Source organism: Odontesthes bonariensis, chromosome 13, assembly GCF_027942865.1.
Source record: "Odontesthes bonariensis isolate fOdoBon6 chromosome 13, fOdoBon6.hap1, whole genome shotgun sequence".
NCBI classification, from domain to species: Eukaryota; Metazoa; Chordata; class Actinopteri; order Atheriniformes; family Atherinopsidae; genus Odontesthes; species Odontesthes bonariensis.
The window spans coordinates 17,992,242-18,018,736 of record NC_134518.1 but is presented as its reverse complement, the minus strand read 5'-3'; the positions used below and the strand labels follow the sequence as shown (position 1 = coordinate 18,018,736).

Sequence of the window (26,495 nt, the reverse complement as noted above, 5' to 3'; positions counted from 1 at the left end):
CCTGGTCTCAATAGATTTGCGCTTGGTTTTTAAGCGTTTGAGTCTTTGTGTGGTAGTGTGTGCACATTTCATGTGCATGCTCATGCTTGTTTTTCACCCGCATGTGGGGTCAAAAAGGTGGAGAGCAAGGCTGCAACTCCCAGCTAAAGCCAACACGTGATTGGCCCTTGTTGCTGCCCTGACACAATCTGATTGGCTGTTTGGTCCAGCAGTTAGCGCATTGAGCAGGTAGGGGTGGGTCTTCACTCTCCTCTGTTGCTAGGTTACAGGTATACCCAATAGATGTAGAGATATGGAGATAGAGTAGAGATAAGGTTGAGGATGGGTGTGGATCCGTGTGTAAGTGTGCAGATGTGTCGATACGTACATGTGAGCTTGTGAGGGAATTTCAGCATGAGGGAGGGGTCTATAGGTCGGGAGGGTGAAAAGATGAGTGACACAGGAGGGAGAGACCGAAGGCAGAAGGCTTCCCAGAGTGCAATTGTGATTGTGTGTTGATGCAAATTCAGGTTCATACACACAAACATAATTCATCCATATTCCAATGATCCAAACAGACACCTCATCCACTCAAATGAAATGGACCAAACATGGAGAGATCTGAAAATGCCATAATTTTCATTCTGTTTCATTTTGTAGGTCTCTAAAGCACACGAAATGTTTGTATAAAACAAAATCTCATGATTTTCCTCCGACCTCCTCAAAATGTACAGGTGCAGAGGCATAATTATAACTGGACAACAGATCCCAGGCCTGTGGTTAATTTGTAATTCATTAAAGTGCTGTTGTATTAATTACAGACTGCCCCATACTGCACTGCTCTGAGAACAGCTGTTCTGCTGCACTTAGATTGCAATCATAGAGTGGTCAGTCGCCACTTATCGTGGTCATTTATCAATCTGGAAGACCACACTCTCAAATGTGAACACGCTGAAATACAGAAACGCGCACACGCTCATACACGCTGATCGATGGCAGGGCCGGGCCGGTAAAAAGGATTGATGGGTGCTTTGTGCATGTGTGTGTGCACAAGTGTGCTGGCATGAGCGTAGAAGGGAGAAGGCCATTTTCCTAAAACTGGGTACAGGGCCTTCTCTGAGTGCTTCAAATTCCTGAATTCAGGTTCAAAATCTAATAGAAAAAGAATCACAGTACATCATTCTTCATGCACCAGATTAGAGGTGCTTAAAGGAGAAGTTGGACCTTATTTCTGGCACAAGATACGTTCATATACTCATTGCACTGTCAGCTCATAGCTGCCATGTTGTTGTTATCCGGGGCATTGGGGGGGCTTATGGGGGGCTTTCTACACATGCATCTAGTGGGATGACGTCATCGACGCGCGCCGAGCACAGATTTCTCATTGCTTTGCTTTGTATGCTACTACATGCATACTATATACTGACTGAAAAAAAAAAAAAAATCACTGGTTAGAGCTAATCAAGTTAAAATCAACTGATTATTATCCATTGATTGCTTCACTGAACTTTGCATGTGGTCACTCACCTTCTGGTTCAAGCCAACCTTTCAACCAGTCAACACTTGACCTGCACAAGGTGCAGAGCAACAGAGGACTGCATCTAAGCAGGTCAGCGACACCTCTAACTAGGTGGAATTGTCACACTACATCTCTCTACATGTATTTTTGGTGTTACTAAATGCCGCTACAGTGTTGGCAGCCTGTTGCAGTAATTCTCCACTCACATATTCTCTATTGTGTCTTTCTTTGTGTCGACTGGAAATTTCCTCCTGAGTTTTTGTCTGTTTTGCAAGCACGAGTGCTGCACTGAGGGATTTCTGCTGCTAATTCTGGCACTTCTTAACATCTGTTTTGATCCGTATCCATGCCAACGACAAAGTTGTTTATGTTTGGGAGCAGCTGATTTCCAAAGCTCAAGTAATGCCCAGAATAAGACCCCATTTCCAGAAGAGCAGAAGAGGAAACATCTAGGATAAAGGGCGGGAGCTAAACGGAGAGCAAGGAGAAGAAAGTTCAAAACATTTCTTTCCTTAATTGTCATGGGTTTGTGAGATCACAGGCGAATAAAATTAATGAGCTTGGAGCGCTGACAAGGAAACAGTGGGAATATCTGGAATGCTAAATATTTTGTTTCTCTCAGACTTAGCTGCAGGCACATATACTCTACAAACAACTCTTGACCCACCTTTCAAGCTATGCAGGCATAGACTGCCGACAGAACAGCAAGAGTAAAGGACAGTGGTGTCAAAAGTATACACATTTGTTACTTAAGTAGAAGTATAGATACTGCAGTTTAAAAACACTTTGGTAAAAGTTGAAGTATCAACTTGACCTTTTTACTCAAGTAAAAGTGAAAAAGTATGTGCTCCAAAACCTACTTAAAGTATAAAAGTATAAAGTAACCTTTAAATAATTTTTTTTTTTTTAAAACCCACACACAAAAAGGTAGATGCCACTATATGAATTGCAAGCTTAATTTGAAAACTGATTAGTTCTACATGTGGCCCAAGACAACAATCATAAAACCATTACTGTCAAAGACAAAGTCACTCAAGGAGCATGTTCTTTCTCAAACTTTATTGGAATTCAGTCCCATCAAAAAAACAAAAAAAAGTCTTATTGCCTGAAAAAATATATAACTATGCCAGTTGTTATTCCAAAAACATCAGAGAGGCAAGGCTAACGCCTTTGACAATTGTTAGCTGCTAACCGGGTCTTGGCATGTTCCTATGCTAGCCAAGCTGCAGCAAAATATATCAATTATCAGTTCACAGTTCGGTGGTAACAAAGAATAAGCTTTCATTTTACCTCTACATGTTTTTTCAAATTGGAGGGAGAGTTCTTGAACGCCAAAATTATGTGGGTCTTGGGTATGCAGAGTTTACATTGCACATTACATTGAGTCATTTTTGCACCCGACTATTTTGAAAAAAGATAGGGCCAAGGATGAGGAAGGTCTCTTTGGTCTCCGTCTCCATCTCCCGATACGCTTTCAGACATTTCGGCATCTTTTTCTGAATCGGACATTTTGCGTGGCAGCTTCGCGTTTGCAGTTAGTTGTAGAACACCTGCTCGCTTCTGACGAATGACGATTTAATTTGACGAATAGCCTAACCAATGAGTGTTTGCGTTATATGATTCATCCAATTACACTCGTTCTCACTAGGTGTGAATGGCGCCACTGATCTGTATTGGATGGCGCACATGATGTGAAATACATAAACATTAAACTGAAAAAAAAAAAAAACTGAAGCCAAGAGTAACGAGGCTGTTTGTTTTGAAAATGTAAGGAATAGAAAGTACAGATACTTATGTGAAAATGTAATGAGTAGAAGTAAGAAGTAAGCAGAAAAATAAGTAGTGGAGTAAAGTACAGATACCTAAAAAGTGTACTTAAGTACAGTAACAAAGTATTTGTACTTCGTTACTTGACACCTCTGGTAAAGGAGGAGGGAATACACCGCTTACAGATGATGTAATTCTGGACATGTTACTGAGAAGGAATGTCTCTGCCCCGCAGAATTAGAAGTAAACTGTGAGTTTCTGACCAAGTTGTCTGTTAAGAGATTTTGCCTGTGTTTCCTGTCGATGCTGCATGTGACGTCATCAGCTCAGTTGTTGCCAAGTTACAAACACAACACCCCAGTCCATTCATCGCAGTCTCTGGAGATTTCAGTCATGCTCTTCTCTCTGCTACATTTCAGGTTTCCAACAAATTGTCAACTGATTTTATTTTGTTCTTTTAGAAAAAAAAAACATTTTACTCCATCATTTATACTGCAACAGTTTATTTTGCCTTTTAAAAAAGTACTATTCAACTCAATTAATGACAGAGAGCAATGCAAATTGATATCAAAAGCCTTTACAGGCTGAGGTGACAACAGTAGACACCATGTGGAAATGCTTCAGATCACTGGAACTTGTAAACATTCCCTACTCTTTTCATGATTTATCAATGTTGGTCAAGCCAAGAATATTTGGCTCTCTGGGAAAGCTGTCAGACTGCTGATAAGACAAATGAAAGGGTGAGTGGAGGGAGAAGAACAGTTGATGAGAAGATGGAGATTTGATTTAATTCAGGGTTGAACTGATTGTGGAGTAAACTAATTTGTTCATTTTTTTATTCTCTCCTATGTTTTTTTCAGTACTATTGATAATCATTTATCATACATTCTTTCTTTAAATCATCTTCTACTTGATCGTGTTCTTATTTCTCTTATTTGATTAATTCTCATTGGTTCCTTTTCATCTTTGTCCTTTGTCCATCTCATCTTTCAAACTGGTTTTACAATAGTTCTGCTGGTTTATGTCCTCTGCTCAGTCTCTCTTCTCTCTCTTCTTTACCTTCCTTGCACTCCTGATTCATAATCTCTGTTTGGATAAAAAACAGAGGGAGGGAGCTTCTGTCCTGATGAATAACAACAATTTGGAGACAGAGAGAGAGAAGGAGAGAGTGGGATACTGAGGCAGACCAAACTGTCTGTCTGGCTGTCTCTTGGTCTGTCTGCCAGACTGTCAGCAACTGTGTTGCTGTCTGTCAATGCTCTCACCCTGAACTAAAATTTCCACAGATCCTGCTGCCATGCAAACCAGGTTTTTGCGTATTAGTGCTATTCTTAGTTCTGTTCTACCCGGAGTCTGTTTAAATATCATGGACTGTGCTCTTTGTCTTCAGTCTCTTTTCTTTTTCCAACACCTGGATCTGTCTTCAGCCTTACACATTTAGATTGCCTCCACCAGTTGCTCTTATGAGTTATGGAAAGAGATTAAGTAAAGTAGGAAGGGATGCCAATGGAACTGTAAGAAAACAATGGAGGAGATGCCAAAAAAGAGATTATATAGAAGACAAGAATGTTGCAACCTTAGGAGAGGCAGGAAGAGAAAGGGAATTAAGGAAGAATGCAAATATTATTAAGAAAGGGAGAACAGATGTAGAAACCTAGTGGATCAAAGTGCACCACAGGGGAGGGGGACGTCACATTCATACATAGGAAAATGTTGCTGGAAAATGACAAATTAAGGCTTTTTTTGGAGTTGTGGGGGACTTTTTTTCCTATTTCTGTGTCTCCACCTCTGTCTTTCATTTGAAAAATTCCAGTTTTTTATATTTTTTGTGGTTGCAGTTGATTTGTATTGGACAGAGAGGAGAAATAAAACCTGAAATTACCCGGAGAGAGGGGAGAGCGTGTGTTCTTTGGATGACACGCTGTGATCAAAAATGTAGGTCAAAGATGAACACTTTGCAAATGAGCCGCAGTAAGGGAACGTGAAATAAAGGGTGACCGGGATGAGGCTGTTATGCATACAAGGTTGTGCTGGTATGCATTTTTTTTCCCTTTTTTTCCTCAGTGACCATTTTTAGAGTCCACTCTATGTAATGAGCAGAGCAGGGTGACAGCGATGAGGCTGCATCACTAAGTCCTCTATGGCTTAAATCACCTTGGCATTTTGCATATACCACACACACACACACACACACACATGCAACCAGTCTGTGTGTTTGGCAAAGGGGGAAAAAAGGAAAAAAATGTGTTTAAAAGTTAAAAACACTCCTTTAATGTACAGTATTTCATGCACCTCATTTACTAGAGTAGAGTGTGCCATTTTATGTTTGAAGAGACCACGCATACATACAGTATAATCTCAACATTTCAGAGCCAAAAACCTGGTTTCTCTCCGACTTTTTCACATCGTGATGCTTTGTGAAAGGGTTTGAAAGACTGTATTTTACACCAAACGACTATATTTTTTCCTCTTTCAAAGATGATCATTTTGTCCAGACCTTTAGACTCCTAAAAGCTATCACAACCAAAAATACAGTTATTCAACTTCTCCAGAAAAAAACAAAACCCCAAACCCAAACGCTGATTCAATAAGAAGAAGTAGTCTTGGTCTTAAACAAAGAACAGTTACAGCAAGCTTGTGTCTGATAAAAAAAAAAAAAAAGGCAAAAAGGGGGAAATTAATAGACGAAAGGTGCTTTCAGAGTCAGATTTTTATTCGTCGCTTTTACTCATTGTCACTCGTTATTGGAACTTTTTTGTTCTCGAGACATATTTTCGAGACATAACTGGTGGGTGTTTATTGAATGAATTCTCTGGGAAACTGCAAATGAATTGCCACTAGAGATTATAAATATTTCCCCTTAATTTTTCTTTCCTCTTTGTGCGAATTGTGGCCAATTGTAGTTCATGGCTGCTTTTATAGGGTATTTTGTAGCTTCTACAAAACAAAACAACATACCTGTAAGATGACTGGTCCAAAAACAAACTGTGACTGGTTTAACGCACCCACCATTTGACAAAACAAATGTATAAATCAGTCACATAAACAACATTTATCAACAATAACTTCTTATTGCTTGAACAAAACAGAAAATTGGAGCAATAGTGAAACGTAGGATTTATCAAGCTTTTACGCAATGGAAAAATAATGACGTAATCTTCACTTTTTTGCTATCCCCTGGCTGGCTTTTCCGTCACTTTGGTATGTCTGTTAGCGGTGCAAATCCAAAGAGAATAAAAGCTCTTCAACATATGCCATCCTCCTGGTAGATCCCCAGTTTCCATTACCCACAAAGAGGCCTTAGAACAGTTTGGTCTAAATGTGCCTCAGTTAAAATGATTGACAATGTTAGACCATGCAAAAAAAGTCAACTGTCAAAACAACTATTGGGATGTTTTAGGAGGATAACAGATGCATGTGAGGATGTGAGTGAAATCATGGTGTCTAAGGTCAAACACGCTGAAGTTAGGCCAGGGTCAACTAGATGAAGGACCAGGGACTTAATCCACTGACACTCTTCCAGCCTGTGTTTGCTGGTTGATAATGCCCACACTTTCTCTTTTTGTCAGACTATTTGAAAAAGAAAAACTTTAAAATAATGCATATCAGCACGGTCCAGAGACATAAAATCCCGTTATTTCACATCAGCAACGGTGTTGTGTTTGTTGTTGGTGTGTTTGTTTGCCGTGTTAGATTTATTCTCCTTATCCTCACCTCGCTGTAATTGACCTAATGAATCTTCATTTAATTCCTAATCTTGACTGGAACTCTCATTCGCTTCCTGATACTTCTCTTCTCTACCCTTTATTAGAGTTAATCAGAGTGGGAACTTTGCAAAAGGTCATTCATTTCTTATATATTTAGCTTCACTGAATCCTTCATACATATTGTATGCATAAATGTAATACAGATCTAAATCTAAACCGAGTTTAATTCTATTGCGCACCACTCTATAATTATCTGGTGATGCTTTCAAATAAAATAGTATCAATATTTGTAGTAAAGTGACATCTCAATCTCCCTGAAGTGCATCTAATTTTTCAAATCAGCCTTACTGTTACACGAGGTTCTGGTTCTCTTATGACTCAAAGGGTGAATGAATGGAGGGTTACACAGTATGAGTGAGTCACTTTCAAAGCTATATTTGTGTGTGGATCTGTGTTTGTGTGACAGTGTCTGCCCTGCCTGCCTGTGAATGCATGTGTACAACTGTGTGTGAAGTTACCCAGCAGAGGCAGGGTTATGAATCAGATCAAACACACACAACCACACACAGTGACAGCAGATCAAACGTACACATACACACTGCCTGAACTGGACTGAACTGAAGGGCCCTGACCGAGTGTGACTTTGATCCTGGCCACAGCATCCGCTCCGGGGCTGCTTTTCGGATTCTCATCTGTCTCACCTGCCCCTCTGGACACTTGCCCTGGACTCATGTTACACTTTTCATAGCTTGAAATAGAGCTGAGTGTGGGTTCAAACCCAGAGGATCCTCCGGTTGTAACTGGACACCAAGTGTTTAGGATCCAGATTTGAAGAATGAAGTTTGGCTTCAGGGCTCAAAGGGGAGTGTTGTGGTTGGTGTCACCATCTGCATTGCCATAAGAGTACTAATAACACAAAATGTATGTTGAGCTGTGAAAATAAATGGCGTCATTGTTTCAAGATTAGACTATGTGGATGTATGGTGCAGGATGTGCAGGATGTGCAATATTGGCTTTGATCTGGATGATGAATAAACATCATTGTTCCTTATGAAGAATGTTTATATGAGAAACACAGAAATATAACCTGAATTAGAACAAGTGATTATTTTGATATTATTGTCATTATATCTACTGTTGCTATTATTGTTATTGCTATTTGTGTATCATTGCAAACAGTTTATGATTGCGTGGATGTTTATTTTAAAACTTGAGAAGAAAACCTGCTCAAGTCTGACTGATGTAGAAGGTTAAGGTTGAATTTCTCTCATGAAAAACATACTGTGCACTAATCTGCCAAGAGATAAGAAGTACTGGCCGGTGGAGTGAATATCACACAACATATCATTATAATGCAATATTCTGGTGCAAAATGATGGGAGCTTTCGTTATTAAGAGGGTTATTTTTGTGTGCACCACCCACATAAAACAATGCTGGAGATGGAGCACAGTGATGACTTTGGCTTTTCTGATTGGCAGTGGCTTACCCCTGCAGGACCGTGCATCCTGCAGCACCACAAAAACTGCTAAGGGCAGATGCTTTTCTGTCCTTGAAACTCCCCAGGTCTCAATTTAATTGAGCAGTCATGGGACACACCAAGAAAAGCCCAATCGAGAGAAGCACCCCCCTGCAACCCCCAACATCCAAACAATTCACTGCCAGTGTCTCGAACAGACACCACAGGACACGCCCAGAGGTCATGTCCTAGTAATAAATGTTCTCCTGTGACTTTCACAGGCAGATGTGCAATGCTATGTCCTGTAGTGTGAATGTAGTGTGAAATCCCAACATATGTCATCTCTGGGAACATTTTGGTCAAGGCCTTCCAACATTATAAGGAGAAACCCAACATTTCTTCCTTCAGAAAGCGCTCGACAATGACGGGAGGGAAAAAACCCTTTTAAACAGGCAGAAACCTCTGGTTGAACGAGATTAACTGCATTATTTTTGTCCGGTTTGGAGCTAGGACAGAAAAGAACATGTGTCTTGATTCTCTTCACTTTGAATGGGATGAAATCATGCACCACCGAACTAAATTCCCCTAGGTTGATTAGTTTCCAGTGGACAGTTGGGAATTGTTCAACTTCTCAAACAGATGACTGATTGCTTGTCTGATCTTCTGATCAGAGTCTCGTGATGTGAAATGACGCTACAATTCCAAATGTCAGGCCTCCTCACCATGGACTATGAATGCATCATGTCCATGTGAATCCTGCCTAAAAAAACACTGGGCAAGTTGGTCAGGATAGTCAGTACATTTCAGTAACCTGCAGTTCTGGATCCAGAGATGCTTGCAGTTAATGACATGCAATAGTGACAGGGATGCATGAGGCATGGAAGAGAGGAAAGTAGAGGTGAAGTGTTCAGCACATTCTAAGAGGTCACCTGGCAACATGGCCCTAGAGCAGCATGAATAAGTCATCACGGACACCTGACCCAGCACAAATTATAAAACTCACCGAAAGCAACATTTCGTACAATATCCTGGAAGTAGACAGCCTCCTGCTGAAGGCTCTGCCTCTTATACTACCGTGGAAACTCTTGAAACCACATGTAAGCCTGCAATGTGCTCTGTAAGGATAATATGGATCAACAAGGCCTTTATTGTCTGGCTTATACAGAGGAAAAAATAAAGAAAAGATCATACAGGAGAAATCTTTGGATCTCAGAAATCTATGGGATCTCTCCTCTCAGTTCCTGTCAGTGTCTCTTACTGTTGAGACATCCAGGTGTTAAGGAATTACAGTGGTTCAGCTTAACATAATCATGGACTAGTTTAATGAAATGTTTTTAGATGTGTAGAGACCGATTGTGTTACATTTTTTAGTGGCTCATGAGGGGAGGGACGCTAATAAACTAAATCTTAACATGTCAAACCTAATAAACATCCTTGGACTCATCGCCCAAAGGAGCACAATGAATTAACTGTAATAAGAGAACAGCAGCTAGCAAGTCAGTTGATGCTATTTCAGTTACTAAAGAAGAAAGAGCAGTTATAAAGTGATGATACTAAAAATACAGCAATTACAAGGGGGGATGGCAAACATCCATAACAGTAAATGAACAATCCAGTAAATGAGCAGAAAACAAAAGATTTGAGGTGCTGCTTTGTTTAACAAACACTATCACGGATAAGATGTTGGTTTTTTCATATTGCGCTGATGTAGAAATACAGAAAAAAGCATTGTGTCAGCTTCAAACAGATAAAGTCTTGACACAATTTGCAACACATGCTATCATACCCTCACTGCCCAAGATCATGGTAAGGTATGTATTCCACCTCAAAGACACCTCGTGCCCTGTTTTGTCCCACATAGATGTAAAATATCAGGTTTTCTATCACCAACAAAAGTAAATAAAACCAGAAAGTGTATCGCGGTTTATCTTTAAACACTTGTGTCCTAATATCCCAGGGAATCAAAACTGTTATGTGTTTACCTCTGAGATATGCACAAAGTGCCCTTTGGTGATGGTGCTGCAATGCACCAGCCTCAGTGATATTTGATGCCCACAGCAAATGTTGCCTTATAAAGGAGCAATAAAGTCCTAATAAGGAGGCAGGGGGTGTGGTGGTGGAACTTCAAGTCATTGGACTTTCATGCTGGTTCGACCAATATTTGAGTCCCTTATGATGCCCCTGTTCCGTTTTGCTCTCTCTTCGTCTTGTTGTTTGGTTACATCAGGTTTGGATTGAAAAAAAGAGAAGGGAAAACAAATTAGTTTAGAACGTGCCATTTTTCAGTTTCAGTCCTGAAAAAAGACACCTCTTTGTTGCAGGATGCAACCAAAGGGTCCTCACAGAGCAGATGGAGATGAGACTGGGCTGTAAGGCAACAGCTAGCTACTTTACTACCTGTACATTACTGCTCTACTAAACCTTTATCATAACCATTTCTTAGCATGCTGTCCATGCGAGCTTCTGACCAAAAAAAAACTATTTGAGGGGCTAGGGCTGTGGATCTAACTGCAAACTGTGTGATTAGTGGACAAACCAACCCGCCAGAGACAAAGCTAACAAATATATGATCTTAACTCATTGTTACCGACAGGTCGAATGAACACCTCTGTATTGAGTTTCTAAAATCTTTACATTACAGTTTTAGGTAGCGTTTGATGGAGGATAAGCGAATTTAAGCTACCAATCACTGAAGCAGTATGACTTTCCCTGACACAAGCTTGCCAAAATATAGATGAATAGCCTAAAGAGAGAGAGGAAAAATTTCTAAACCTGAGCGAATGTATGTATGACATTGAAAAAAAATCATTTGAAAGAGGAGCATTAGTGAGTTTATATGGAATTGGATCTTCCTGTGCTGCTGCTCTTGCAGCTTCCTTTAATAATCCTTGTTTAATATAAAATCCCTTATCCTTTCTTACACCACTGTTGTTTAGTGATTGACCATTTCCAACCGAATGGAAAGAAAGACTTCAATTTCACAGAAGGACAATTACTAAATGGGAGACTTTATTTAGCAACAGAGACTAGCAGAACAGAGATGAGTCCAGATTATATATCATGACTTCAGCTCTTGAAACATGTCCCTCCAACAATGTGCAGTCATGCTTGACTTTTATTCATCACTATGAAGCTTTTACCCCACTTATGCTGGCACACAACTGCTGGTTGTGTACTGCCAATGTAGGTGAATTCCTCTCACTTGTTCTGGACACAATGTTTTAACAAGCCTCCCGTAATTCTTATAACTAGGGTTTGGCTGCTCCTGCTTTAGAAGAGACGAAGACAATGCTTCTCACTATGGAAATGTGCGTGACAGCTTCGATGCTTTATTCACATGACTTTTTCAAAGGACGTGTCCGGTTCTTTTGCTTCCTCATAGTTCCCCTCTGTCTCGTCCTCCACCCCCACTATGCTTGCTCTGATCGATCCAACCATGTCTCCCAGTCCCACATGTCAACTTTTTTTTCTTTGACACAGCTCTCCTCTCCCCACTGCTTGGTATTCTGGAGTGGGAATGCATGCACCATCTCAGATCCATCAGATCCGATCATAATGCCGCACCATGGCTCTTGAAAAAAGCAGGATGAGAACAGAGTGAAAAGAAGGAGAAAAAAAGGAGGAGGTGTTGGGGTATAGGTCAGTTGCTTGTAGACGTCCTTCTTGGGACCAATCAGGGCCAAGTAGGGAGAGAGAGAAGGAAAAAAGGAAGAAGATAAAGGCGAGAAAGCACTATTTGTTAGTGTTATTTCCTGTCAAATTAGTGATTCAGAGGCACTCAGGGACTGTACAAATTCATATTCTTCATTTCCCTTACAGCAGCGGAGTCAATAGACAGTGTGCATACTTGTGTCAAAAGCCCACACATTAGATTTGATCATGCTTAGCATCCCTGCACAATATTATAGTTGACTGAAACAGTATAGACTATAGCTAGTGAAATGGGCTCCATCCCGAGAGTTTGTCCCTGAGAAATATAGAGAAAGAGTGAACGGTGTGTGTGTTTTTTTTATGTTTTATCATATCAACTGTGGATAAGACGGCTTGAAACATTTCAATTAATAAATGACTTGAGCAGTTAAGAAAGAAAAAAAGGCCACATTTGGCATACAGAATACTCACCATGTCAAATGTTGCCATGACATACAGATTACAGTCACTATATCACCACATACTGATGAATTCAGTGAACAAATAAGCTAAAGAAGTTGATTCGGTTCAGAAATAATAACCATGTGACACTGAAGAAATGGCTGGAGAAAGCCATAATACTGAAATTGAATACTAACTGTTGCCCCCCAGTAGTACAGTTTTACAGTTATTTTCCTGAAAGCATTACTTACATTTGATGACAATGAGTTCTTTATTTGCAAGTATATTGTCATGGATGTAGTGAGTTAGTATTGACCATGAGCAACTATTAACTGTGATGCTTTTGAGCTAGTCTCTGCAAAGTATTGTCAACACAAACACCTTTTCATCGCACGTTCTTCTGTAATGCATACAGCATCAACTCACTTAACTCTCTTCAACCTGCTCATCGCCTCTTCCTTCGCCTGCCAGAGCAGAGGAAAAAGCAGACGTGCAAGTGTCGATCGTATTGATGTTTTATCTTTTCTTCATTTATTACTCACTTTCTTTTGCTCTCTATTTCTCAAAAGCCTCTCAATCCTCTGTGTGATCTCCCCATTGGCTTTCCTCTACAGCAGTGTGTTGCCTTGGTAATTACCAGTTGTCTTAAACAGACAGATGGAATAAGAGAGAGTGACGGGCAATTTTCCCAGTGCCTTTTTCCCCCATGTACGTGTGCACAACTCCTTTTTTTGCGTGTGCATTCTGTATGCTTTCTGTCTTACTTCTTCCTATCTCTTCCTGCTCACTACCTCTCTCACGTACTTTCTGCGAGTTTGCGTTTGTGCGCTGTGTGTTGTGAGAGTGTGGGGAAGGCGGACATGGGGAATTACCTGACAGGATGTGTTAGTTGAGGATGGTAATTCGACAGTCTCATCTCCTGCTTGTGTTGGCCATTTTAGATGCCAGGTGTCACTCTGGACCTCTGCAGGGCCCCTGGGGGTATCACTGCTCTCTCTCTATTTTATTTTTTTCCTCCCAGCATGCCCCAAACATAACAAAGATGAGGCAGAGAGCTATTTTTTGCCTCTAAACAATTAGGTAGGAGATGCAAGAAGCAAAGAGTGAAACAGCATATATGAAGGACTGACGAGATATCACGGTGTCAGAGTTCACTTATCCATATTCATGTCATCCACTTAATATTTCTCTTTCAGGCTGGCATGATCAAGACAGAGAAAGAGGAATTTTTTATCGAGCCGGTGGAGAGGGGCGACGGAGTGATTGAAAAGGAGGAGGACGGAGGAGGAGGCAGGACACATATCATCTATCGCTCTTCAGCCGTTAAGAAAGTGCCCATCAGCACCGAAGCAGGGGACTACCACTCCAGAGGTGAGTCTTCCCATAGAGCTATTCCCCACTTTTATACATCCTTGACTAAAAGCTCCTCATGCACACTACAGCAACACATTCTCTTCTTCTTCTTTTCTCCTTGAACTAGCTACATGTGCACATTATTCTATGTCACTGACGCACGATTCTTCCAAAATTTTAAACCCATATATATAAATCTACACCCAGAAATGATTTTAGGTAAGTTCTCTGCAGCAGATCCTGAAACACTGCCTATTCACACCTTAAGTAAACTGTTATATTGCACAATTCCTCCCTTGCCCACACCTTGTTTTTATCAAACTATGACATGCAAAGAGAGTGAGTCATACCCTGCTGTCAAAAAGATAACACCAGCATATACTCAAATGCATCCTCCTGTCACTGCACTAATTTTTCAGCGAGAAAGGTGCGACATATGGAGGGACACATGTTCATTTGGTAAGGTAGCACCTCTTTGTATCTTTTTATAGAATTACATGTCACCTTGGTTGCCTTATCAATTAACAGCTGGTTCTCAAGTCTTTGATTTTTCCTCATTTTTGCCTCAATTTTTTTATTCATTTGAATTTCATGAATTCAAACATAATGAAAGGACTTTAGTGAAAGCAAAAGTTTGAAACAGCATGCCAGGTCTAGGATTAGAGAAGGAAAAGATAAGTCTGCATTCAAATAGGCTCGATACTCGGAGTGTGAATATGATCACATAAGCTAAATTACAGTTTCATTAGTAATTCATATATTAGTCTGCTTTGTATTACTGACAAATCCCATTTCTTTTTAATGCACACACATACACACACAAAAAATATACCTCCACTGCAGTAGAATTAGGTTATTCGACTTCTAGGTTATGTGACACATTGAAACATGCTTTAATCTTTACTTAATTTAAAGCCTTTGGCGAAGCATTTTGTGTGAATAGAGAACAACAGATCCAGAGCACAAATAAGTCCAACCACAATGGAGAGAAAAACAATTCAGCACCTGCTAATGACTCTCTACCTGTGAGCAAAAAACTGAAAAAGGCCTAGAAGCTTCTGTACCATGGGATACACTACCAACAAGGTAAAAACAAATTATATGAAGTACGTTTTTTTAGCTGCTGAATTAAAAAAAAAAAAGAGCCCTTAAGAGAGTAAAGGTGTGATAGACAATTAGGCATCAGGTGTCACCAGTTGTCACGTAACCCTGAACTTTGTTTTAATTTATTTGAGAGAACACACCATAGACACTGTTCGTATAATAGGTCTTATCGGGAGATTTTGAGCATACAGTGTGTGAGCAAGCACACTAAAAGTAAAGCAGCCGAGGGGGCCAATAGCCCCCTTACTTTATACCCCTGTCCCGCATTTCTTTAAATTTGGGATAAATTTTTTCTGACACTACAATAAAACAAATGATTGTGTTAGTCAGACCAAAACTGAAGATTTTAAATGCACAAAAACATCTTGGTTTGACTGAAATGGCACAAAATCAAAGCTCTGAAAACCAGACTAACACACCTATTTAAAGCAGATGGCGTTCAAATCACTCCTGCATTTATAGGCTTAGATACTCTCAAATTGGCCTAGGTGGTTAGGGTACATGCTTCAAACTTTCAAACTTTGTTTTGTAGAATATGTAAAGTGTAAGTTCATATTGATACAGATGAATTCCCAATCGTCCATTGACTCTTTTGGGCTTTCACATGCGCGAGCATACCAACAAGAGGTAAGTGACATGCTGTTTATAAAGTTGTTTTGTAACGTCCCCATGCCAGTAATGTGAGAACCATGCATATGGTTTTGATGGTAAGGCTTGTGACTTTATTGTCGGATGGTTTATAAAGTGGTGTGACGTTTCTGCAGTGTGCAAGTTGTTGTTTTACGTGGAAGGGTTAGCACTTGCCCCTTAGCCACCACGTATTAGCCTCGCATGACAGGCTGCGCAAACAGCGCAATCTCTGCACAGGGAGCGCCGATTTGCACCTGTCTGTGTCCTACTGTCAGTATTTGACAACCTCTAGCAATGGGATTGCGCTTCAAATGCCCCGGAGTTCCCCTTTAAAGCATTTCCAGACTATTGCTCTGCTTTAATGAAATTCTGATTGAACAAAAGTGTTATCTGACAAAATCATTATTCATCTAACTTAAAGACAGCATCTCTGCAGAGGATGCAGCTAGAACTTAAGTTAGAATCTGCAGAATGTCTTTTCTCACAGTCCACATTATTGCTGTGTCAGACATACTTTGGACAATTCCCCTCCTGTGAATGTATACTGGAACAAAGACGGTGGTCCAATAAATAGCCAGTTCAAACTGCTTGTAACCGTATTGACTCTATCCTGGTCTCATTGCTTCCCGACCTCACTAAGACCTTTGGTTAAATAAAGCAGGCACATGATAAACAGGGAAAATGTTTTACTTTTAAGTTTTCTTTATTCCTAACATTAAATACTTTTGCTAATTAAGTCACCCTCATTCTTTCTTTTTCCAAAATCGTCTTTGAGGGTCCACCATCTAACTTACTGATGCAATTGAAATCTTTAATAATTAACACGATTTCTAGATTAAAACACACCACTCATCTGCACAAATTCAAGGACAAGACCAGAGGAGCAGTGAAGCCCCCCATATGACATGGAAAAGTTCTCGATCCCCCACTGGATTTTTCAAGTGCATAAAGGGGATTTTAGTATGCGGGGAGATTTTAAAGGGTAACATTGTTGATCATCTTTCATGATCTTACTTCTGAAAAGAATGGACAGGCAAAAAATTTAAAAAGTCCCCAGAGAATTGGATTCTTATCAGCTCTCGGGGGGAGGGGGGGTAGCACTTGTGGCTATCCAGTGACTCTGCATCATCTGTTACCTGCGAGTTAATGAATTGACTCTGATCAATGCAAGAGTCGGTATCTCTACTGTTCACCAAAGCAAGAATATTCTCCAAGAATTGAGAATCCCATATTGTGCAGGTGTGAGTCGAGGCTCTTTATAATGAGTGCTTTGCAATAGATGAGATCTGTGTCTTCCTATTCTGAGCGGTTGACTCGAATGTCTAATAATACACAGAGAGAGAGTGAGAGTTTCCATAGGAACACCCTGTGAGGACAGACTGCATTGGAGTAACACAGATCTGCTCCCACTGTTACTGATACCTGGCAGTACATCCACATACATACACACTTAGACTTCGTAGCCTTAACACTTGCACACACTGGGGGAGAAAAAAAAAAGAAAAAAACTTTAAGGAAACACAGGCGTATACAGGATGTAACCACACACAGCTTACACAACTCCCTTGATCATGCATTTCCACTTCTGAATGCACACACACACATGCTGCGTGTGCGCAGACACATGGGCACACACCCTCAATGCATCTCACTGCTCCTTGTTGCCTTTGAATCTTTCTTTCTAATGAAGAGTGGGGTGCAGATCAATAGCGTAGGATAGAACAGGCCGCTGTGTGTGTGTTTGTGCATGCGTGTGTCTGTGTGCGTGCACGTATGGCGTGGGCATGAGTTCTGTGGTCGTCTGGCTTTGAGTGCTGGGATTTTCAAGGCTAAGCAGACAGACAGACTGACAGACAGACAGACTAGCAGGCATGTGCTGCTCCCAGTAGCATTTGATGTGGATCTCTCTCTTCGTTTCTCCTTTTTGCCTTTTTGTCTTTGCTATTCTAGACCACAGCATTATGTAAACATATAGTTTACCGTCCAGTTGTTACATCACATCACTGTAACCCCAGATGCATACGAAGCACCTTATAGATCCTCCTCAAGCTGCTGTGTCAATCTTCCAGTTAAAACCAAATCGAATCCTTTTTTCTCTCTTAATCCCATCATATTTTTCCACACCATCACTCCCCCTTGTAGATTAATCGCAGACATTAGCAGATTAATTAATGATCAATCAATAATTTCTGAAGATGTTCTGTGCCAGGCTTGCTTAATTCACAGCCATTATTGAATGTTGGAATCATTTCCTGGCCAAAGAGAGAGGAAAGGAAGTTATATTTAGCAAGTTAATACAGGAGCTGACGAAGAAGAAAAAGAGAGACGAAGAAGGAGCGAGATTGATCGGTTTCTTACACCATAAGCTGAGGAGGTGTGAATCAATGTCCTAAGTGGAGAGAGCAAGTTTTATTATTAATGTGGCACATTCGTCAATTAATCGCCGCAGTGATAGAAAAAGAAGGATTGGCCGTTTTTTTTTCAGGCCAGGCAGAGCTCCATCATTACATCTGTCTTTTCTTCCCCTCTAACAATTTAATTTTATCCCCTTTTATCTGTGGTTTTGATCGATGTCCGTCTGTTCAGCTAATTCCATTTCCTTTTCCTCTCTTTGTTTTTTTCTCTGGGTTTAGCTTTACTTGCGACTTTTCGCCCCAAACAAAGTCTTGTCTTACTCTTCCAAGCTCCACAGCAAGGACGCTTGGGGTGGAGTTTGGGATTTATTTATTTTTTGTCACAGGACTGCCTGTACACATGTGCAACCATTCCTTACATGCAAGGTACAAAAGGTCACTGTTTTTCACTTAAAATAAGGCAGCTTTTTTCCAAGCTTTTTCTCTTTTATTAAAACACATTGTGATGTTTTGCTTTTTCATTTTCTATGTCAGTGCGTGGCATCATTCAGCTCCATTTTGAAGACTTCTACACTATAGGCAATAGCACAAAAATGCGGTTCTTTGCAGCTCACTTGTTTTCATTGACATTTCAGAGCTCTGTATTGTTTTAATGGCAGAGGGTCCTCCACGCAGCCCCTGGGGCAAAATGACTGCAGTTAGCAGGTGGGTTGACACTGGGCAGAGTATTGAGGCAGCTACCCAGGACAGCGTGTATCTACACAAAGCCCACATTTGTTTTGCACCTCAGGGGTTGCTGTTCTGTGCTGGTCTTGTACATTTTCTGCTGTACTAAATTGTTTGTTACAGTTCTGGGTGGTTGTGAGCTGTCCTTTGTGCTGTTGGTGTATGCGACATTGCACAGTACTGATACTATGACGCCTCAGCTTTGAGGTAGTAAGAGAGGGTCAGACAAAGTCCGTGGTTCCCAGTCACTGTAGCTTAATATCTTGCACATCCAGCAAATAAAGCATAGTCCCTCGAGTCCCACTCTCACGATATCTTTCTCTGTCTCGTCTCTCACTTCTTGCCCCCCCAATCCCGGCACTGTCTTTTTGTGTGACACGGGGATAGTCTTATGGTACAAGGGGTTATAAGAGGAGACTTATGACTATGCACTTAGAGATGTGAGCGCGCACACAGCTCATAAATGGCCTGGACTTGTCTTCAGTTGTGTAACAGACGGTCCCAGTAGAAAACTGGTACAATATGTTGTGCCTCTTGATGGAAATCCCAAAATAGCCATTTGAAAACCTATGGTAGGTGACATTCTCTGGTATTTGAGTTGCATTAAAGAGGTTAGTCAATAATGTTCTCTTGGCACCTTTGCTTTGGAACAGAAGCTTTTAAATGCTTGAACGAAAAGAGGAAATTCTAGTTTTATGAAATTGAAGTCTCCTTTTTGTAGTTTTTTTTCCCTTCATACAAATAATAAAAAGAAGCAAAGAAAACTTGCAAAGAAGAACAGGGTTCATGGACAACTGTGACTGGTTATGTGGTCACAACAACTGCAGCTCAACCTTGGTATGTACAATATGTACAGCTGGCAATAAGTCAGACTTGGTCATGGTGAACTCCACCAGGACTGACATGGGTCACAGAGTGTCTGGTTTGGTGAACTGAGACTGCATTAATGTTTTTTGCTGATGACCTGGTGCTATCGTATATGTTATAATTAAGCAGTCAGCTAGCACTAGAATTAGTAAAGAACTTCTTCAGCAGTCACAATGACATTTCCCCTGTTATCAGGCCTGTTTGAGGCTTATAATCTTAAAAAGGGTTAGATTCCTAAACCTAAATATGAACAATTGCATAAATTGATGCCAGCAACACAATAAACCGTCATTTTAACTGCATGTTTTAATCCTTTTTGAAGGAATTGTTAGTGTTTTGCAAGATTTCAGCTGCTCAGCAGTTTGTTGTTATCATAGTTTTCATAATGCTTTATACATTTTCAATAGGTGACAGATCTAGAATGCAGACAGGCCAGCCAAGCACACACTCTGTCCATGATGCCATGTTGTTAGTCATGTAGAACGAGGTCTGGCATTCTCCTGTTTCAAATGTGCCGGGAAACAGTTGCTTTGAAGGTAGCAGATGTTTCTCAAAATTCTAACGTACACCTCTTCTTCGATGGTACCTTCGGAAAGGCTGTATGGTTAGTCTTTCTCGTCTAGGGCAATGTGTGTTTTTCCCAAAAGCCACAGAAACGTGGACTCATCTGACCACCCGAAAACCTGTCCATTGTCTCTGTTCATCGGAGATGAGTTCATGGCCAGACATGCTCAGCAGTATTTCTGTACAGAGTTGAGAAATGGCTTTCTCCTTGCGTAATACCGCTTCAGGAAATTATTTTTTAATGCAGGAGTGAACTGAGTCTTTTGACAATGTTTTTTTTAACGTACTTCTGAGCACTCACGGTGGGATGACCATGGGTGTTTTATGCAGTGCTATGCCTGAGAATCCGAAGGTCCTCGCATCCAACAGCGGTCCCTGTGCTTTGCTTTTACACACTGAGCTCCCTGAATCTTTTCATGTTTGTGCACTGTAGATGTTGACAGACCTGTGTTCTTTGCAATTTTGCGTTGAGAGATGTATGCTTTTTAAAATTACTGATAATTCTCTGCCTGACCACAAACCTGTAATCCACAACCTGTCCTTCCTAAGGGTTAAAGGCTCAATCCTGACACTCTCACCTTTCACCAATTTGTCTGCCGAATGTGGAATCATCAAAAACTCTGTGACTTGTATATTCTATAAACTTTATATTTCTTTGCCTCTCTCACAAACCTTTTTGGGTGTTTTGTTGGTACCAATTACTATATTTGTTTGTATTATATAATGAAGTTGAAGACACTAAAAGTTATTTCTTTGGACTTTTTTGTCTTTTAAATAAAAGATATGCTTTTTTCCGTTTATATAAGAATATTTTGTTTTAAAAAGAGTCTCAGAACCTGTCCACACTCTGGCAGTACCTTTTTTTTATATCAGCTGTGCTGTCACCATGTGTTTAGTGTATGTAATTACTGATAATGCAGTGTAAGAGTAAGTGTGTTGTGTTGGGCACCAGGGATTCTCCTTGAAGCTGTGTCAGCTGTGTGCATTTGTGCGTTTCTTAGTGAACTCGCATACACAATCAGTCTAGCTAAACTAGAAATCTAACTCAAACACAGGTACAAAAATACTTTCACATGTGTGCACAGTGCACGCTCATCCACGTACGCACACATTCTACGCACACATGCAGTATATTGGTGTGTGTGGCCCAGGTGCGCCTATGGGAGGAAATTACAGAGCATGGAGGGGAAGTATTTCAGCTGCCAGCTGCTTCCGCTCTCCCTCTCTGTGGCCACTGGCTCTTTCCCTGGAGATCACCACTGCCTTATTACCGCACTCAGCATATGTGTGTGTGCGTGCGTGCACAGCCATGAACTCTTATATATATATATATACATATAGATGTGTTCCCCTATTTTATTCCTTGCCTGTTTAACTCACGTCTGATTGACAACTGTTGTGTGTCATCTAGTGTGCAGGTGTGTATTTGTCTGTGTGCCTGTACTGTATGTCCCCCTCTGTGTGGTTTCTCCTTTTGGCTTGTCTGACTCTTCACCTGCGAGTAAACTCCTAGCAGGCCTTCCATTGAGCCGTCAGTCAGCGTGTCACAGAGCTGCCTTCAGACTGAGCGGGTCTCCAGAGATAATAGCAGGGTGCGGCCGACCTCTGCTCCAGTCTGCAGCCCCAACTGCTGCACTGACCCAAATACTATACAGTCTGTGTATGTGTGTGTGTGCTGGAGAAGAAGGCAAACCTTAGAGGATGAAGGAGTACGAAGGAGTATAGTGTTATTACAGCCTTAGTGATTGAGAGAGTGTCACTATAATTAGGATGATCATAGTGCTCTGACAAGATTAGCACCTTTGTGCTGCCTGTGATACGGTGTTCATATTTCCAGAACTTGACTCTTGATGTTGAAATCCGGCTGTATGGCTTTGTACTCTATGTGACTACAAACTCCACAAATGATGAGCTGTTTCTTGTGAAAACAAGAAAAAGACATACAGCACTTCTTCAAGAATACCAGATTCTTTGTAGGCTTAAAGTAAACCAGACAACCATTTGCAATAAAGAGCTTCAAAAACATTTGATATGGAAGTTAAAAAGTGTTCAGATGTAGTGGATATTAGTTCCATGTACCATGTATTTGAACTATGAACCCTAACCATTTGCAAGCAAGAGCAATGTAGAAACGTGAAGACAGAGTGGAAATGTTATGTGGAATTGGTCTCAAACTCATCTCTTCTACGTGGGACTTATTGGAATAACACCCCCAACCTCTCGTTGTTCTTCCGCATCAAGACGTAGCGAGACATAAGCTGTGTCTCTGCGGAGAAATTAACAAGAAAAATTGTCACCATTGTCCAATATTATAGCCTTTATTGTTGTACTGCAACATTTTGCCCCGTGGATCAGTGAAGCTATTACAGATTCTGATGTAAGTTTTGGGTTGAATTAGGACACCCCTGTGCAATATTACATGAATCTCAAATACCTCTCAAAGAAAATACAGGCCCAAACTGTAACAAAAGTAAATACACCTTTGATCACTGGTACGATACTTAGGTAGCTGTAAAAATTTAAATATGATTAGCCTGGTGATTTTCTTTTATAAATGCACGGACATGCTTGTAAAATGACCTGTGAACACCAGAACTGTATCAGAACCTACAATTTGGGCCGTGCCTGTCTGCATCCCGAATTGAACAAGAAACAGGAAATGATGACAGATAGATTAATTTTGGAATGTAAAGAAAAAGTGGGCATAATAATTACATGTGTACATGTGCCTGTACATGGGCTTTAACATAAGCTTTGCACAAGGCTTCAGGTACAGTGTGACTACAATCTGGCACCACAAACGTCCCTAGAGGTGGCCAGTGTTCTGTCTTAGCATCAGTTATGCAACCAGCCAACCTAAGGGACGGAAGCTCAAAGAAGATGAGATGGTGTGTGACTTCCTTCCTCCCACTACTGTCACAGCACAAACACACACAAACACTGACACACACATATGCACGGCGTTAAATCTGGCACTCCTCAGAGAAGTGCAGGAGATGCAGCGATTGCTAAATGAGCCTCCTTGATGTGTGCTCTGCGGCAGCGAGGTTAAAGCTTTTTCACAGCTATATCCAAAAAAAAAAGAGAGATTTTTTTTTTTTATAATTGCTACCTGATTACAGTCATGATTACCTGTGTAGGTGCGAAGGGAATTCAATCTGCAACATACTGGTCCACATCGTGGCCCACCACTCACTAAAACACTATGTGGGTTAATGTATTAATGTGTGCGTAAAGCAGATGTAAAACAAAAGCAGTTGATTTAGAGGTTCATGGAGCCCCTCGTGTGAATGAGGCTTACATCGCTGAGGGGAATAAGATGCAGCAGATCCCCTGTTCTGTGCATGTGTGCGTATGTTTGTGTGTGCAGTTGTTTCGTTACCAGCTTTAGTCAACATGTTTCTCATAGGGCTGGGCGAGTTAACTCGTTATTATCGCGTTAACTCGTTAATTATTTAACGCCGACAAATATTTTAGCGCGCATTTTAGCGCAGGTTTTATTATTTATTTTATTTTGTAAAAGTCTGTTGCCGTCTGCTGCGGAACCGGAAAAGAAAGTACCGTAATTGGCAGATCCACCAAACATGGAGAAGGGTACGGAACTTTTACTCGGTCATTTTCATTTTAAAGTTCTTCCAGATGGCGGAGTCGACAGCACCAAAGTCATCTGTAAACACTGCCAAGTTGAATTGTCTTCTCACCGTAGTAGTTCCAGTCTAAAATATCACTTAAAGGCAAAACACACAACTGATAGCAGCAAGTCATTCAAGGAAACAGACAGTGGAGCGAGGCTTCTACATAAAAACTACAGAAAGATGCTGATGTTAAAAGTGTGTTTGCAAAAACAATTGTTATGGCACTTTTATTAATATGGCAGTACATTTAAAATAAAGCTAAATGCTAAAAGCTATACTGTACTTTTGAATTCATTTTTGGATTTTGCGATCCATTTTGCAAATGCGATTAATTGTGATTAATCAGGGAAATCATGTGATTAATTAGATTCAAAATTTTAATCGTTGCCCAGCCCTAGTTTCTCAAGATCAGAATTATTGTTTAGAATTTTTACTCACTACCCTTATAGGACCTTCGCATGTAATCTCCATCAGATGATCCTTAGTTGTCAAAGAGATAAAACTGTACATGTACTTTGTTGGCCTCTAAAATTTCCTTCACATTGTGCAATCATTTACATCAGTTGCCTCAGCTGATGTTTCTAATACTTTTCTATTTGAATGACATGTTGTAAAGCTACACTGCCATTTGTCCACATTTATCTTAGGCTTTGAAATACATCCTTGATGTATTTATAGTGCATTGAGAGAGAAATCCTTACTCTGCCATCTCAACAGTATGTCAGTTAGTAAGAGTGAAACTGAACAATTTGTTGTCCTGTTGTTGGCTAAAAGTCTTTTTAAAAAATGTGAGAAGCGGCCAAATATTTCTTAAAGCTCCTGCTTAATCGAAGTATAAACGTATCATTTGCAGGTATCTCACAGCAGGATGTGTTTCTGATTGGCATTTTCACTGTCTCTGCACGGATATCTGTGCATTTTAGTTAATGCTCAGAGTGTGCGCCTCATTGCCGCTGCCTGATTAGCAGAGTGATGTGTGGTGGTGGGAGTTTGTTAGGCTGCAGTTCATTTGCCGCTGTGCCCCCTCGGGAGTTTAATTGAATAAAACACAGCTCTGCGCCTCCTCATTCAACAAAGGCTGTAATGCAAGTCATAAGCGTCAAGGAGAGACACACACATTCGTGGTGAACTTATGCAGGCTATGATCGGGTGTAACATGAATGTGCTTTTCCGTGGATTTTTTTTTTTAAAGAATCTGATTTAGGACATAGTTTCAATAATGTTGCAGCATTAAGTGTGACTTCAGATTTACCTTTAATGACAGAAGAGAGTATATGTAGAAAAGGGCAGGAGGAAACAGGGCCTTCTTGGAGCTTAGCAAGTAATTCAAATACATGTATTTCACTCTATTAATCTTTTTAAGGTATGTGCTTGTGTGGTTATTATCAATTATAGTAATGCAGTAAGTAGCAGGTATACTTAGCAAATATGGCTTTATGATCATTATTGGTCTTTTTTCTTACAATATAGTTGTGTACATATTATTTTCATAGCTGTGCTGGACTTAGCTCAGAGGCTCTGAGCTCGCAGTTAAATTGAGTTTTTGAGCAATATTGCAGAATTACCACAAGTCGCCCACTAATGTTGGTTTTTCAGAGACCAATATTGATGCTGATTTTCTGTTTATTTTATTTGAAAAATAGTTTTTTTTTTAGAAAAAATAAACAGTGCTGAACTTAAATGATCATTTCCATCCATCCATCCATCCATCCATCCATCCATCCATCCATCCATCCATCCATCTTCTACACCTGCTTAAACCAATTCCGGGGGAGCTGGAGCACATCCCAGCTGCCATTGGACGAGAGGCAGAGCGTACACCCTGGATGGGTTGCCAGTCCATCCCAGGGCCACACAGAGACAGACGAGACACACAACCATGCATGATACCCACTCCTAAAGACAATTTAGTCACCAATCACCCCGATATGTCCCATTTGAATACGGAGAAAAATTGTTCACTGGGCTTGTTGATATAAAACAAATGGCAATATAGACTAAAACCTTTGATTTAGAGTTTGGGTGATTGGTTATACATGAGTTGCCAGAAGCACCAACCAAAACAGTGAATCCTCTACGGATTCTAATGACTTGCAGAACAAGCAAATTTACAGACCGATTAGATATAAATGTTTAAATGTAATAAAAATTAAAAAAAAGCATGTTTTGGATGGACTTTTGTGGACAAGCAATCATGATCACTTATAATAATCCCAAATCCAAAAAAGTTACAAAGATCTGATCAGATTCTCTTTGAGTTGATGTAGAGGATTCTGTTTGTTCCATCTGAGTAGAGTTTATTAGTCCTAATAGAGCCCCTTCAGTTTAAACTAACCACGGATGTGGTTCTGCTTTTATGTAACGTGTCCTCTACCGCCATAGTCACAATCATGCTGAGACAATTACAGCGCATGCTGGCATGTTCTTTACTGCTGTGCTCATGTGCAGACTCTTCCTCTCCTGCCATTTGTGTCATCCTGTAGCAACGAGAGGGAGATAGATCGTCCTCCATAACAGATGTGCTGATTCCAGAGAAAACTTAGTTTTCTTCCTTGGCATATTACCCACACTCCTCCTGTGATCCTTCTCTGACTCCAGACTTCCTGCTGTTGCTCAGAACTCCAGGAGATTTCTGAAAGGATTCCCAAGCAAGCTGGCAAACAACAATTTTCTGGCCTGTGATCGTCTATGTGTGTATGTGTATGTGCTTTTTGCTCATCCTGCTTATATACAGTGGCTAA

General features: G+C 40.5%; 1 protein-coding gene across 2 annotated transcripts in view; it reads left to right on the top strand.

The window, feature by feature from the left end:
- The window catches only part of LOC142397698 (A disintegrin and metalloproteinase with thrombospondin motifs 2-like), a 132,777-nt gene that overhangs the window by 43,029 nt on the left and 63,253 nt on the right, over positions 1 to 26,495 (top strand). For both annotated transcript variants that reach the window (XM_075481261.1, XM_075481260.1), the window contains exon 3: positions 13,718 to 13,892. In XM_075481261.1, the coding sequence (XP_075337376.1) occupies positions 13,718 to 13,892 (175 nt within the window). The remainder of the gene's footprint in view (positions 1 to 13,717; positions 13,893 to 26,495) is intronic.